At 33.7% G+C, this 13,264-nt stretch overlaps 1 protein-coding gene across 8 annotated transcripts in view; it reads right to left on the bottom strand.

Annotated features, from left to right (window-relative positions):
* The window catches only part of LOC118183531 (phospholipid-transporting ATPase ID-like), a 370,912-nt gene that overhangs the window by 199,884 nt on the left and 157,764 nt on the right, over positions 1-13,264 (bottom strand). For all 8 annotated transcript variants that reach the window (XM_085826193.1, XM_085826190.1, XM_085826195.1 and 5 more), the window contains exon 2: positions 5,129-5,219. In XM_085826193.1, the coding sequence (XP_085682319.1) occupies positions 5,129-5,165 (37 nt within the window). In that variant the 5' untranslated portion in view covers positions 5,166-5,219. The remainder of the gene's footprint in view (positions 1-5,128; positions 5,220-13,264) is intronic.

The following is a 13,264-nucleotide window of genomic DNA, read 5'->3' on the forward strand; positions in this document are numbered from 1 at the left end:
AAGGTCTATGGTTACGGGGTTGTGATCTGAAGATAAACAGTTTTCAACAGTCACGTGATATCCAAAAGGGATGTTTCGAAAGAGTGCCAAATCTATGAATGAAGGGGCACCCCGTGAACCATATCTAGTAGGGGAATCCGGCGCAATAATTTTAATTTGGGCGCACTGAGCCCATTTTAGAAGGCCACGACCAGCAGGGTTTGATCTATGACAACGCCAATGCTGATGGTGACAATTTAAATCACCAGCTATGATAAGATTATTTGAAAAATTGAGCAGTTTATTGAAATCTACCACAGGAAAATTTCCACCTGGTGGGAGATAGGCAGAGATCATAACTAGGGATGGTGAGTTTTGAATAAAAATTTCGATGATTGTTGCTTCAAGTTTGCTCATATTTGGTGTGTCAATTCTACGATGCGGGATGGAGTTTTTTATGTAAATACAAGTGCCACCATGATAAACATCACGTGTATTTGAAGCTTGTCTGTCATTTTTATATAGTGCATAATCTACAAGCTTGGGTGCTCTCCCTGGTTGGAGTTTGGTCTCTTGGACAAAAATGATATCAAAATCCTTCTCTTCTACATAGTCTCTAAATTCATGGAATTTGGAAAGAATGCCATTTGCATTCCAGGTGCATAGTTTGAGATTTTTCAACCCTTTCAAAGTATTGAATTTTAATGAATGTGGGAGTCAGAGAATTGGAGAGTAATATAACTCTCAAAGATGTAATAGGCCGCGTCAGCACCAGATGGAGCCACTCTGAGCTGCGGTAAGGCGTTTTTGAATGCCAGAAGTAATTTGCTCTGGTCAATGCCAGGCTGGTTTGAAATTTGGATTATAGCCAAAAGGATCTCGGTACAATTTAGAGTCGAGGTTGCTCCTAAGGGGACCGATAAATTTGGAATAGTTGGAGGTGCTGCCTGTTGCATACCCGTAAGGGCAGCAGAGTAGGATACTCCAGGACGAGTATTATTTGCACTGGGTGTGTGTGCAGCCGGCAGTGTTGGAAATGAATTGTGTTGTATATTAAATTTGTTCGTGTTGCCAACGGTCTGACTGGGTTTTGTACTTGGCTTTGGTGGTTGACGATTTTTGGATCCAGGGAATCTTGGACAGGATCTCCAGTTTGCTGCGTGGCTCCCAGAACAGTTGGCACATTTGTTGGGTTCTTCGAAGGGCTTGGTGCATTCCTTTGCCTGATGCGGACCAGCGCATCTGACACATCGTTGAGGTAACGTACAGACCTCCGAAGAATGAAAGAATCCCTGGCAACGCCAGCATTGTGAGGGACCTTTCTGGCCTTTGAAGTGTTCCATCACCACTTCTGTGCCAAGGAGTTCGGTAACTGAATATATTTCTGAAGCTTTGAGGCTGTTATGTATCTGGAGGTAGAAGAGTGGCATAGGCATTTTTGTCTTGAATTTCTTCAGCTGCGATATCTTATGGATCTTAAAACCAAGTACTTCGACCGCAGTCTGCACAACGTTGATCGGTGTGTTGGAGGGTAATCCCCTAATGACCACTTTGAGTGGTCTGTCCGATTTTAGTGTGTGAGACTTAAATTGAATGTTGTTTTCGGTGAGAAATCTGACGACTGTCCGATAATCTGTTTCATTAGTGGTAGTGAGGCGTAGAAATTCGATGTCTTGTTTGGATTGGACAGTCGGTGCGTGTCTGCATAGCTGATTCAGTAAAAAGAACCAATCAGCACGCGGTTTAATGAAGATGGGTGGTGGTGTCTGAGTTTTGGGTGTTGTAGTTTCAGCCGGCTGCTGCGTTAAGTTTTCTGTGGTTTCTGTGACGTTTTGTATGTTAGTGTAAGAGTTTGTAATTGTAATGTTGTTAGAGTTTTCTTTAGTGTTGGGTGGTTTCTTTGCAATCAAATGTTTAGGGGGGATTGCAAAGCCGTCACTGTCGACTGGCCTGGATCGTTTTTTGGTATCAGTCTGAGAGGTTTCGTTGGGTGGGTTTGAGGATGAGGGTGAGGTAGTTTTTGGATTATTATTTTCAGGTTCAGAGGTTTTGGTGGTCTTTTGAAATTCCTTAATGAATTCATCTTCTGTAGCTGGTAAAGTGAAGAGGTTAATGTTGAGGCGGGTACAGAGTGTGTGTAAGGAAAATAAAATTTTCTCCCCCTCATCCTGTAGTTGTTTCATCATCAGGTCCTTGTTGGGAGTTTCAGATCTCTGTAGACGCTGAATATCGAAGAGAAGATCAGTATGCCGGGTCTTTAGCGCGTATATTTGAAGTGCACTTTTTGAGAGTTCTTGGGCTGAAGGAGAAGCAGGAGGGGTTGAGTTCGTAATTTCCATATCTGTAAGAACTTGCAAAGGTTGCGAAGTCGAGTGATTGCCTACTGGCGGCGCCGTATTCGTGGTATCCTTTTTCGCATTGCGGAGCTCAGAGCTCGAACGTCCATCACTGTTGGCGTCCATGACGCGAATCCCTACCACACCGTCCTGCAGACATGGACCTTATAAGAGATAGACTAACCCAGTGGGCGGGACGCGCGTCACCGGCATGTCGGCAAGAAAGAGTAGGGACGATCTGGTTTACTTTAATAAGTCACTGTTTTTAAGCAGCATCTCGCAGGCTCAGTTTTTGGGAGGGTGACCTCCCACGTGACTGGCTAAGGCGAATGATCTTACAATACCTACAGAGAGGATTTTTCCATACTTCGATGCAGTAACAGAATGCTTCACCACGAGGCTTTCGCCATCTCGACCATCGTTCGTCTTCGGACGCGGTGCAAATGCACACTTGATCTATTTTAAAATTCACGAGTGGCCACTGGCCTACCTGAGTTATTAGTTAAAATTCTGGTTGATCTTTACATTATGGTAACTTGGCGTTTTTTTGGCGAAAATTTGGCGACCAACTCTCCTACAGCAACCCTCTATTTTTTTTTCCCGCCGCCATTTTGTCTTCACGAAGTAAAGACATGTTTCTTTTCTTTTTATCTACTGAACACTTCTTCCAACAATCTACTAGCCGAATTACACTTATGCTAGAAATTTTATCTAACAAAACTGCTTAATCATGACAAATATTCACTGCAAAATTGGGAAAAAGTGCACAATACCATACTCCTTACGCGTTTTTCAAAATAACACATACACATAAACCATGTACACGCCGACTTATTTTTACTTAAAAAAACATCCCAGAATTGCACAAAAATGGCATTGCGCACACTCTTCACTATATCCATGTACACTGCTTTTTTCTCATAAATTAGAAAAATTTCACGAAAATACATGACAATTTTCTCGATCTTTAAACCCGGTAAAAAGAACATATATGAAATTACCTGATCGCGAAAAAGTATTTACCCTTTCCAAATATGAACATTTCCACATATGAAATAAATAAAATATCCAAAAACTTTTACCTCTAAATCATCTATCACATTATACACGTCACCAACGAACTCATACCGCAAGCATTACAAATACTTAGTATCAAATATTTAAATTATTTCCGTGCACGTTTACTTCAACTTAAACGTATACCAAATTTCTACAAACATAAAATTCACAAAATAACTATCATTTAATTAAAATATCACTAAACCATGTACACGCCGACATATTTTTACTTAAAAAAACAGCCCAGAATTGCACAAAAATGGCATTGCGCACACCCTTCACTATATCCATGTGCACTGCTTGTTTCTCATAAATTAGAAAAATTTCACGAAAATACATGACAATTTTCTCAATCTTTAAACCCGGTAAAAAGAACATATATGAAATTACCTGATCGCGAAAAAGTATTTACCCTTTCCAAATATGAACATTTCCACATATAAAATAAATAAAATATCCAAAAACTTTTACCTCTAAATCATCTATCACATTATACACGTCACCAACGAACTCATACCGCAAGCATTACAAATACTTAGTATCAAATATTTAAATTATTTCCATGCACGTTTACTTCAACTTAAACGTATACCAAATTTCTACAAACATAAAATTCACAAAATAACTATCATTTAATTAAAATATCACTAAACCATGTACACGCCGACTTATTTTTACTTAAAAAAACAGCCCAGAATTGCACAAAAATGGCATTGCGCACACCCTTCACTATATCCATGTACACTGCTTTTTTCTCATAAATTAGAAAAATTTCACGAAAATACATGACAATTTTCTCAATTTTAAACCCGGTAAAAAGAACATATATGAAATTACCTGATCGCGAAAACGTAATGAACATTTCCACATATAAAATAAATAAAATATCCAAAAACTTTTACCTCTAAATCATCTATTACATTATACACGTCACCAACGAATTCATACCGCAAGCATTACAAATACTTAGTATCAAATATTTAAATTATTTCCATGCACGTTTACTTCAACTAAAACGTATACCAAATTCCTACAAACATAAAATTCACAAAATAACTATTATTTAATTAAAATATAATTAAATTCAAAAACACTACTTAAAATATAAATGAGCACATACATTAAATTAATAAAAATTACCTTATAATCCTAATTACTTTAAACTAAATCATTGCTAATAACAATTTTCCCAATAATACCAAATTCCTTTACTTCCACCTTACATTTAGAACAATGCATAAAAATAATATCCTCAAATAATTAAAAATACTAACTTACCTAATCTTCTTCAGAATCTTGATTACGTGTCCGATAAACTTTTCTTTAGTTACGGCCATGGGATCCAAAAATTCACGAACACTGTTTCACACAACACAGAATAAACCAAATACAAAATTTCCAGATTTTTTCCCGATTTCCCCCCTTTTCCGATTCAAGAACCGTAATTCGTCCATTAATATCACATGACATATCTCATGATCTCTCATTTCCCTCACACAAAATAATGCGTAATCGGAACTGAGTACTGCCCACATTATTACCAAAGTCCCAGGTAGTAACCTTTATCGCCTCCAAAATGTCGCCAAACTACCAGTTACCATATTGTAAAGATCAACCAAAATTCTTTTATAGTTGGTACTATAAATGAAATTGAAGATTCAAGATTCTTCTTCTCTTCCGACTGCCTCCACGCCCATGTGAATGGAATAGTGACAGAAGAAAAAATGCAGTGAAAGTTAATCTAATTGACTCACCAGTACGTTCCTCATTTTTTCTCCAACATTTCGCCATGGTCGACTCTCAGCGCCCGCCATTGGTGCCTTCTGTCATCATTAAAACTCCATCCTATAGATAGAAATGAGAAATATTCTTACAATGGAAATACATTTTTAGAAATTATAGTCATATTCAGGAATACTAAATTAAATATTTTTAATTGAGAAAAAAGGTCATATCTGAAAAATCATATAAAATATGTTTTTATTGCTGCACATTAAAAATTCGATACCTCCTTTACCAATTTCCTTTGCTGCTGAACATTGTACAATCTATATTATGAAATATTCTTCAGAATATTTGCTTTCTCATAAATCAAGTATTTGAAATCTATTGCTAGTGAAAGAAGATTTTTCCACACCGCCATCCATAAAGCTTTCAAACATTTTCTTGTCATCTTCATAAGAAACATGAGTTAGGAAACTGCTCGGATTCTTCACAACTTTGAAGTAATTTTCTCATCTACCAGTAAAACTGGTTTCCGATTTTTTAAGATTTCAGCTCTGATTTTAATCCTTAGGAATTTATAGCTTATCTATTTAGTGTGATTTGACATATATCGTCCAAACTGAAAAGCATTGAAATTTCACGTGAAGAAACACAGTATTGGAAAGGAGAAATGAATAACTCTTTGATAGCTACAAGTGGGCACTTAACCTCAAGTTTACAATTGTCAAAGAAATTTCTTCAATTTGCATGTTGACTTTCCTTGAAGCGTTTCAAGAACTAAAAAGTCTTTCGTCTTCAGTTACTGACATTAATTTCAATCCAGTTTCTCTCAATACTTTCAAAATTCTCATATGTTATCTTTTTCAAGTTTCGTTACAATTTTTCTGGGTAGATCACAATACATTTATTTTTGCTTTACTTCACCGATTACTTTCTATATAAAAACTCTGCTCTTGCTACTTCCAAGACAAGTTTTTGCTCCTCAAAAGATGAGACCTGATCTGATTCTTCTCGAAATCGGTTGAAGTTATTCAAAATCTACTCAAATTCCTTTCCTGTCATATTTTGTATTCATACTATGTCTGCCATTAAATAGATACAAAACATTTGATACCAAATTTTTCTGAAACATAGTAGTAAGTTTTAGTTTAACTGTTATCTGCTGTCAGTTAAGGAAAATGTCCATTCGTCTAGCAGCTGTCGGCTAAGAATTTTCGAAGGGTAAAATTCCTGCTGATAATATTTGAAAGACTTTTCACTTAGTATCGTAGAATTAATCTTTAAACATTGCAAGGATCAAGTATGTCGGAGTACCTAGGGCAGTGGTGGCGAACCATTTTGGGGCCGCGTGCCCAAAGTCCAAAATGCTTAGATTTGGAAACTACAATTCATTTAACAATGAAAGTATTAAAACTCACCGGCAGTCTGTAGCAAATTTGAATTCGTTTTAGCGAACATTAGCTGTTTCAACTTTGGCGTATTCTTTGCCATGTAACAAGTAATATGACAATATATGAAAATCTTATATCTAGGCTTAGGCCCTAAGCCTTTGGCATTATGCGATAAATAAGTAAGTGAAATATTTAAGAACAGACTAAAATACTTATTTCAATTACATAGTGTCATATTATTGTGATTGTTGATTAAGAAATATTATTTTACTAGCAGCTTCGCTGCCAGCCTTCGTCTGGCTTTTAAATGTACCGGAAAAATGGCTGAACGGAACAAACACCAAACGTTAAATTTAAAAAGTGCGTAGAATTTTACTCTGCAGAACAACTTCATAAAAAAAAAGTTATTACGTATAACGAAATTACAATGAAATAAGCATTATCCCTTAATACAAATATTAATTATCCTAGTAAATAAATTAACCAACTTCCCTTTGCAAAATCTTAAGACCTCAAATGGTATAAAGGAGGTTATGAACTTCGTTTCCTAAAAAAATCACTCAAAACTTTTCAATATCTTAAAGGCAGTGAAATGAGCAATAAATAACATAAAAGAATACAAAAAACAAAATATTCTGAAAAGCAAAGTATAATTAATGATATTTTATCTTATATTTTCAAGAGAAAAAATTAAAATGAAATAAGCTGCATCCCTTAATACAAATATTAATTATCCTAATAAAAAATTAACCAACTTTCCGTTGAAGAAAAACAATCATGCAAAACTTTTCAATATCTTACAAACAGTGAAATAAGCAAAAAATAACATGAAAGAAACTCAGAAAACAAAAAATTCCGCGCAGAATTTTACTCTGCAGAACAACTTTATTAAAAAATCTGATGTGTACAACGCATGACTTCCTTGTACGGAATATTAAATTATACGCATTTTTTCTTGCATTTCATTTAAACTTATTGGATTGAATTAAATCTACTTCGCCGACAGCGCATAAACCACAATAGAATAAATGCATTCTTTAAAATTCACTCTAGTATTTGTTTACCATAGCGACACTCTGGCGCTAGATTCACTTAACAGTATTAATAATTATATGACAGTTAACTTATATAATAATTATATAACGGAAACTAAGTTAACTGTTATATAATCCAATAATTATATAACAGTTAACTTATATATTTCGTTCATATTATAACTCATAATGCACAAAATTTATATCATTTAACGAATAGAATTATCTAATCGTTGCCACATGTTATATTCAAATACTATAATAAAGCTAGAATGATGTATAAAATAAATTAAGCAAACAAAACAAAAAAGAAACAGTTTTTCACAGACGATTGAGTATTTCTCATTTAATTAATTCAGTTCTCACTTCGCGAGAAGGCAAAAATGCATAAAAACTCAAAATATGCGTTATCTTTGTTGTTGGGAAGCTAAGTTTCTCTAGATTGGCAACAAATCCACTAGTCTCTGTTTCAAATGTAAACATAAATGGCCGTCATATAAAAAAGGCTTAGCGGCACTTAGACAACTTTAAAATTGTTGATAATTCTCAAAATATTGCATACAGATTTACTAAAGGCATAAAAACCTTAACCAGAAGATAAAAACAACATAATACAATAATTTTTAAAGCAAAAAATGTACAATTTACAAACATATAAGAGTAAAGAAACTGAGATCACTGAGTCGGGTAACAGAGTGGATATATATATAAATATATTTATATACGTTTGGTGCGGCCGATTGCAACCAAAATACGAGGTGCACATCTACATGTTATAGCAGTCTTATATACAAAATTTCAACATTCTGAGGCTGCTCGTTTTTGAGTTATGCGAGATACGTACGTACGTACGTACGTACATACGTTCGTACAGACGCCAGGAAAAATTCTCTTCAAAATTAATTTTAAAGCAGTTTTATAATTTTTTTTTAAGGAAAAGGGTATTTTATTCTGTCCTTACCTACAGATATCACGCAAAAACATCGTTAAATTGCATTCGATAGCGGTCAAAATGGATATTTTCGTTGAAATATGCTGCCTGAAACTTTTCGCGATTACAATACTTGGAAGTAAAAAGGAAGCAATAAAAATGTATTATATATATATAAAAATGACAATGAAATATGCCAATCTCTTAAAAACAGTGACATAAGAAATACGATGAAAAATTGTTGCCAAATCCATATTTCTAAAAGAATGAAATGATTCAAAATGATGCGATTTCATCAAAAATCTATCAACAACAATAAGAAAGGAAAATTGTTGCCAAAATCACATTTTTAAAGATGTGAGATGTGAGAAGTGTACTCGGAAGCTTCGTTTAAAATTTTTTTTAAAAATACAAAATATTATCATTTTTCCAAAATTCTTTTTGTAAAAGCAGTCGCAAGGATGAAAGTTTAACGTGTCCAAAAATCAAAGAAAAATAAACTGTACATTTTTAAAAATAAACTTTTTAGAAAAAATCCCGTTGAAAAGGTGTTAAGCTCCCTTTGTTAAATAAATTGGTATTTAATCGATTTATTGAAACACGAAATTTATTTTAAGTTCGTAAAATAGCTAAGTGCCTACGTTTCATGACGATGTGAGAAGGGAGTGTGTAGAGTAAAATCTCGCTTTCCTACAGCCCATTATGTCTCAAAATGACGCGATTTCGTCACAAAACATAAAAAAAAAAAAAAAAAAAAAAAAAAAAAAAAAAAAAAATCGAATTTCGAAAAAAATCGCTTCGAGATGCTCTGGCTCTTGTCTAGATGCACCTATGTACCAAATTTCGTAGCCGTGGGTGTATTAGCTTACGCACAGCGCGAACGAAAGACACACACACACTGACACACTGACAGACTCTTTCTTTTATTATATGTAGAGATTTTGTGTGCCGGCTGATGAAGCTCTTCGTACCTATTGTGGCACGCGTGCCTTAGGTTTGCCATCACTGCAGGGAATAGAGTCTTTTAAATCCTGCCAGCACTGACCTAGGGTCCTACCTCCACATCATAAAAATTAAACAGTCAACATAATTCAGAAAGGGAATAGTCGTTAGAAAAAATCATTAATACGTTGCCCGCCACGCGCATTTTGCCCATGGCGCCAACGAGATGTTTTTATTATGCGATGTATATTGTGTTGAAGTATTATCCACAAAAGTTAAGGTAAGTTATATAATGGTGATTAACGCATTTTTCGTGGTGGAGGGTTAATCAGTGACTCCCGAGGTGCTGTACACCATTTTTTCGATTTATTATTAAAATTTTTGGGATTTATTATTCTTCAAAAGATTATAGTAACAATTATTATTTAAAAATTTAACAGTATTAATTAAAATTTATGGTATAAAAATTTATCAGTGTCGATATTTATTATAATTATGTATTTTGACTATTGGTCGCGTCGCTGATCACCGGTGGTCCCCATCCCCCCTGAATCCAAGTCGAATACCGCCCACCGGTGACCCCCCCCCCACGGCAATCAACGTGTTAAAGAAGATCGACATGATTTGAGAAAGTCTAAAGAGAAGAAAAACTTTTAAGAATATTAAAAATGAAAAGCATTGAAAAGATTAACAATGATTAGCGGGATACTTCCTGACCGCTAAACTAGAGAGAAAACAGATTTTGTTTCCTTATTTTATATTTCATAATTACTTTTTTTTGGATTTTATAATGTTTTAAAGATATAAAGAAAACAAAAGCAAAAGCGTATAGGAAAGCTATTAAAATCAACAGGCTTTTTGGTCACATGGATGTTTAAATTATAATTTAGCAATGTGTAATGATAACGCGAGGAAATATCCCAGGCAGAATTTAATCTGTGATAATAAAGTGTTACAGACTGATAATAATGCTTGAAGATCTTAAATGAAGATGGGTGAAGCGGAGATAGTACTTCTTTAGGAGGTTGAAGCGACAGCTCCGGCTAGAGCACCAACATCTCTTTTGAACGTGTTTGGATATATTTAAATCTAATCTTTGTATATATGAACATATTTATATCTTAAATCTAATCTTTACATATATGAACATATTTATATCTTAAATCTAATCTTTATATATATGAACATATTTATATCTTAAATCTAATCTTTATATATATGAATATATTTATATCTTAAATCTAATCTTTATATATATGAACATATTTATATCTTAAATCTAATCTTTATATATATGAACATATTTATATCTTAAATCTAATCTTTATATATATGAACATATTTATATCTTAAATCTAATCTTTATATATATGAACATATTTATATCTTAAATCTAATCTTTATATATATGAACATATTTATATCTTAAATCTAATCTTTATATATATAAACATATTTATATCTTAAATTTGTTAATAATAATAATCTTTTGAACATGTTTATATCTTAAATATGTTAATAATAATCTTTTGAACATATTTATATCTTAACTATGTTAATAATAATCTTTTAAACATATTTATATCTCAAAAAATAAAATATCGTTTACTTTAAAATAGTGGAAGAATCGTAATTCTGAAAACGTTGTATCTATTCCTGCTAATATGTTATAATATTGCAATAAAAGTCAATAAAATTTCATAGAGAATTTTGTAGTAAGATATAAGAAAATGCGATAGCTGCTTTAAAAATAATTGGCGACCTCAAAATTAATGTTCTAGATTTGGTGCTTTTCCCCTAAATTTATCTGTTAACAACAGCATGATTATATAACCTCAAATTAAACAATCATAGCTTACAGTACTTTCTGCATGTACTTAGTATAAATACCGATCGCAAATAAACTACATCTTCTTCTCCTAGCTTCCATCACGCCAAGATGCACGCTGCTTTACCTATCCGTCTAAAATCATATCGCCCCGTTAATCTGTGCATAGAAATTATTGTAATTGTTTATGATAAAAAATATATTGTTTACGAAGAATTATTCTAATGTGCCTGGAAATGAAGATGGTAATTAGCTGAACTTGGTTTGGTATCACCAACGTCGTCCCGTGTTCCCGCTCTGCTACCACGACTACGCATCAAAAATATTACATATATATGGGACAGATTGTTTTATTTCAGTCACTTTAGAAACAAAACATAGAAAATTTATTAACATAAAGATCACGCTGTTTTCTATAGAAAAACAGATCGGGCTCTCTGCATAAGAAAAGAATACCTATGAGGAGGAATTTCAAAGCAAAGCTGGCTCTTCCTCTTCCACCATTGGTATTTGTTTTCCCCTCTCTTCTGCTACACTTCATTTTCAAGCAGCACTCTTATGGTCAGCACTCGGATGGATCACCCACGTGACTACTCCTGGCGTATTCAGGTGTCTTAAACACCACTCCATACCCTTTGCTCTGGGTACTCACACATAACACTCAAGTTATACATGCATTTTCATTAAAGCGGGAGAAGCTAATTTAATCATGCACAATAATTTTCCCCACGTGACTACTCCCACCCACGTATCACCCACGTGACTACTCCTGGCGTATTCAGGTGTCTTAAACACCACTCCATACCCTTTGCTCTGGGTACTCACACATAACACTCAAGTTATACATGCATTTTCATTAAAGCGGGAGAAGCTAATTTAATCATGCACAATAATTTTCACTTTTGATGATTATCTTCCCTCACATGTTTTCCTTTTTTTTATGGATTCTGCTCGCCGCACACTATTCACTGACTTCGGCCCTAAATACCTTTTACCTGCAATTCACACATAAGGTAGATTTCTCTGAAGTAAATTATGTGTGGTCACCTCAAATCGGGGCTACCTGAGGTGCTGGTAAAGTTCACGCTGATATCACCTAAAGTCTAGTATCATAGTGTCAACGTATGAAAACTGACTAACATTTCTCTTTTTTAAGAAAATACCCTTAAATTTTTGTTTGCGAAATTACCCCACCCGGGAATTATCTGACTTACCGAAAATATAGCGCTATAAAAGTTCGCGCAGATGCCAGCCTATATATAAGTATCCAAGTATCCAAAATTAGCTGTGTTTAAGTTTCTCATGGGGGTTAAGTTACTCATAACTTATTTACTTTTTATTATTTACCCCTAATTTTTCATGTATAAGAGTTAATGGAACTTATCTTGTTCTGAAATTTATTCTTATTCATAAAGTTTTCCAAGAATATGGATTAGATCTAAACTGGAAAAGGAAAATATCAGAGAGAAATGTAACTGTCACCACTGCCTTGCCGAAAAAATATTCTCAGTAGATAGAAGAGTAACTTTAACAGACTAAAATAATTAGTCACTTTCTATGAGTCTTTAGTCCGTATCCACTAAGACGGCGAGAAAAATATTATTTAATAAAAAATGTAAAGTCTTCAGTCCTAATTAAAGTCAGACATTAATCTACTGTATCTAATAGAGGATAGACTTCGGTTCAAAAACTAAAAGAGAGGAATATTACAAAAGTAAAGCTTTAACTAATAGTTTGCTAATCTTAAATAATTAACTTTCAATTTAGTTTTGCTGCCTTTATTTAAATTTCATTTGTAAAATGCTCGTATATTCCTTTATAAAAAATTACAGATATGTGGTTAATTTTTCTGTTTTTTTTGCCTTTGTTTCGCTTAGTGATGAAATGATATCCTCTGTGAATGTGAGAAATATTATTTAATATATAATATGATAATATGATTTCTGTTAAAACTATTATATAATAAAACATTTAAAGCTTTCAATCCTAATTAAAGTCTATACATTCGTAGTGCACCAGAAGGTGCATTTAAAGTCGAT

This window comes from Stegodyphus dumicola, chromosome 11, assembly GCF_044657685.1.
Source record: "Stegodyphus dumicola isolate Sdum_Otavi_A_Nest chromosome 11, ASM4465768v1".
In the NCBI taxonomy this organism is placed as follows: Eukaryota; Metazoa; Arthropoda; class Arachnida; order Araneae; family Eresidae; genus Stegodyphus; species Stegodyphus dumicola.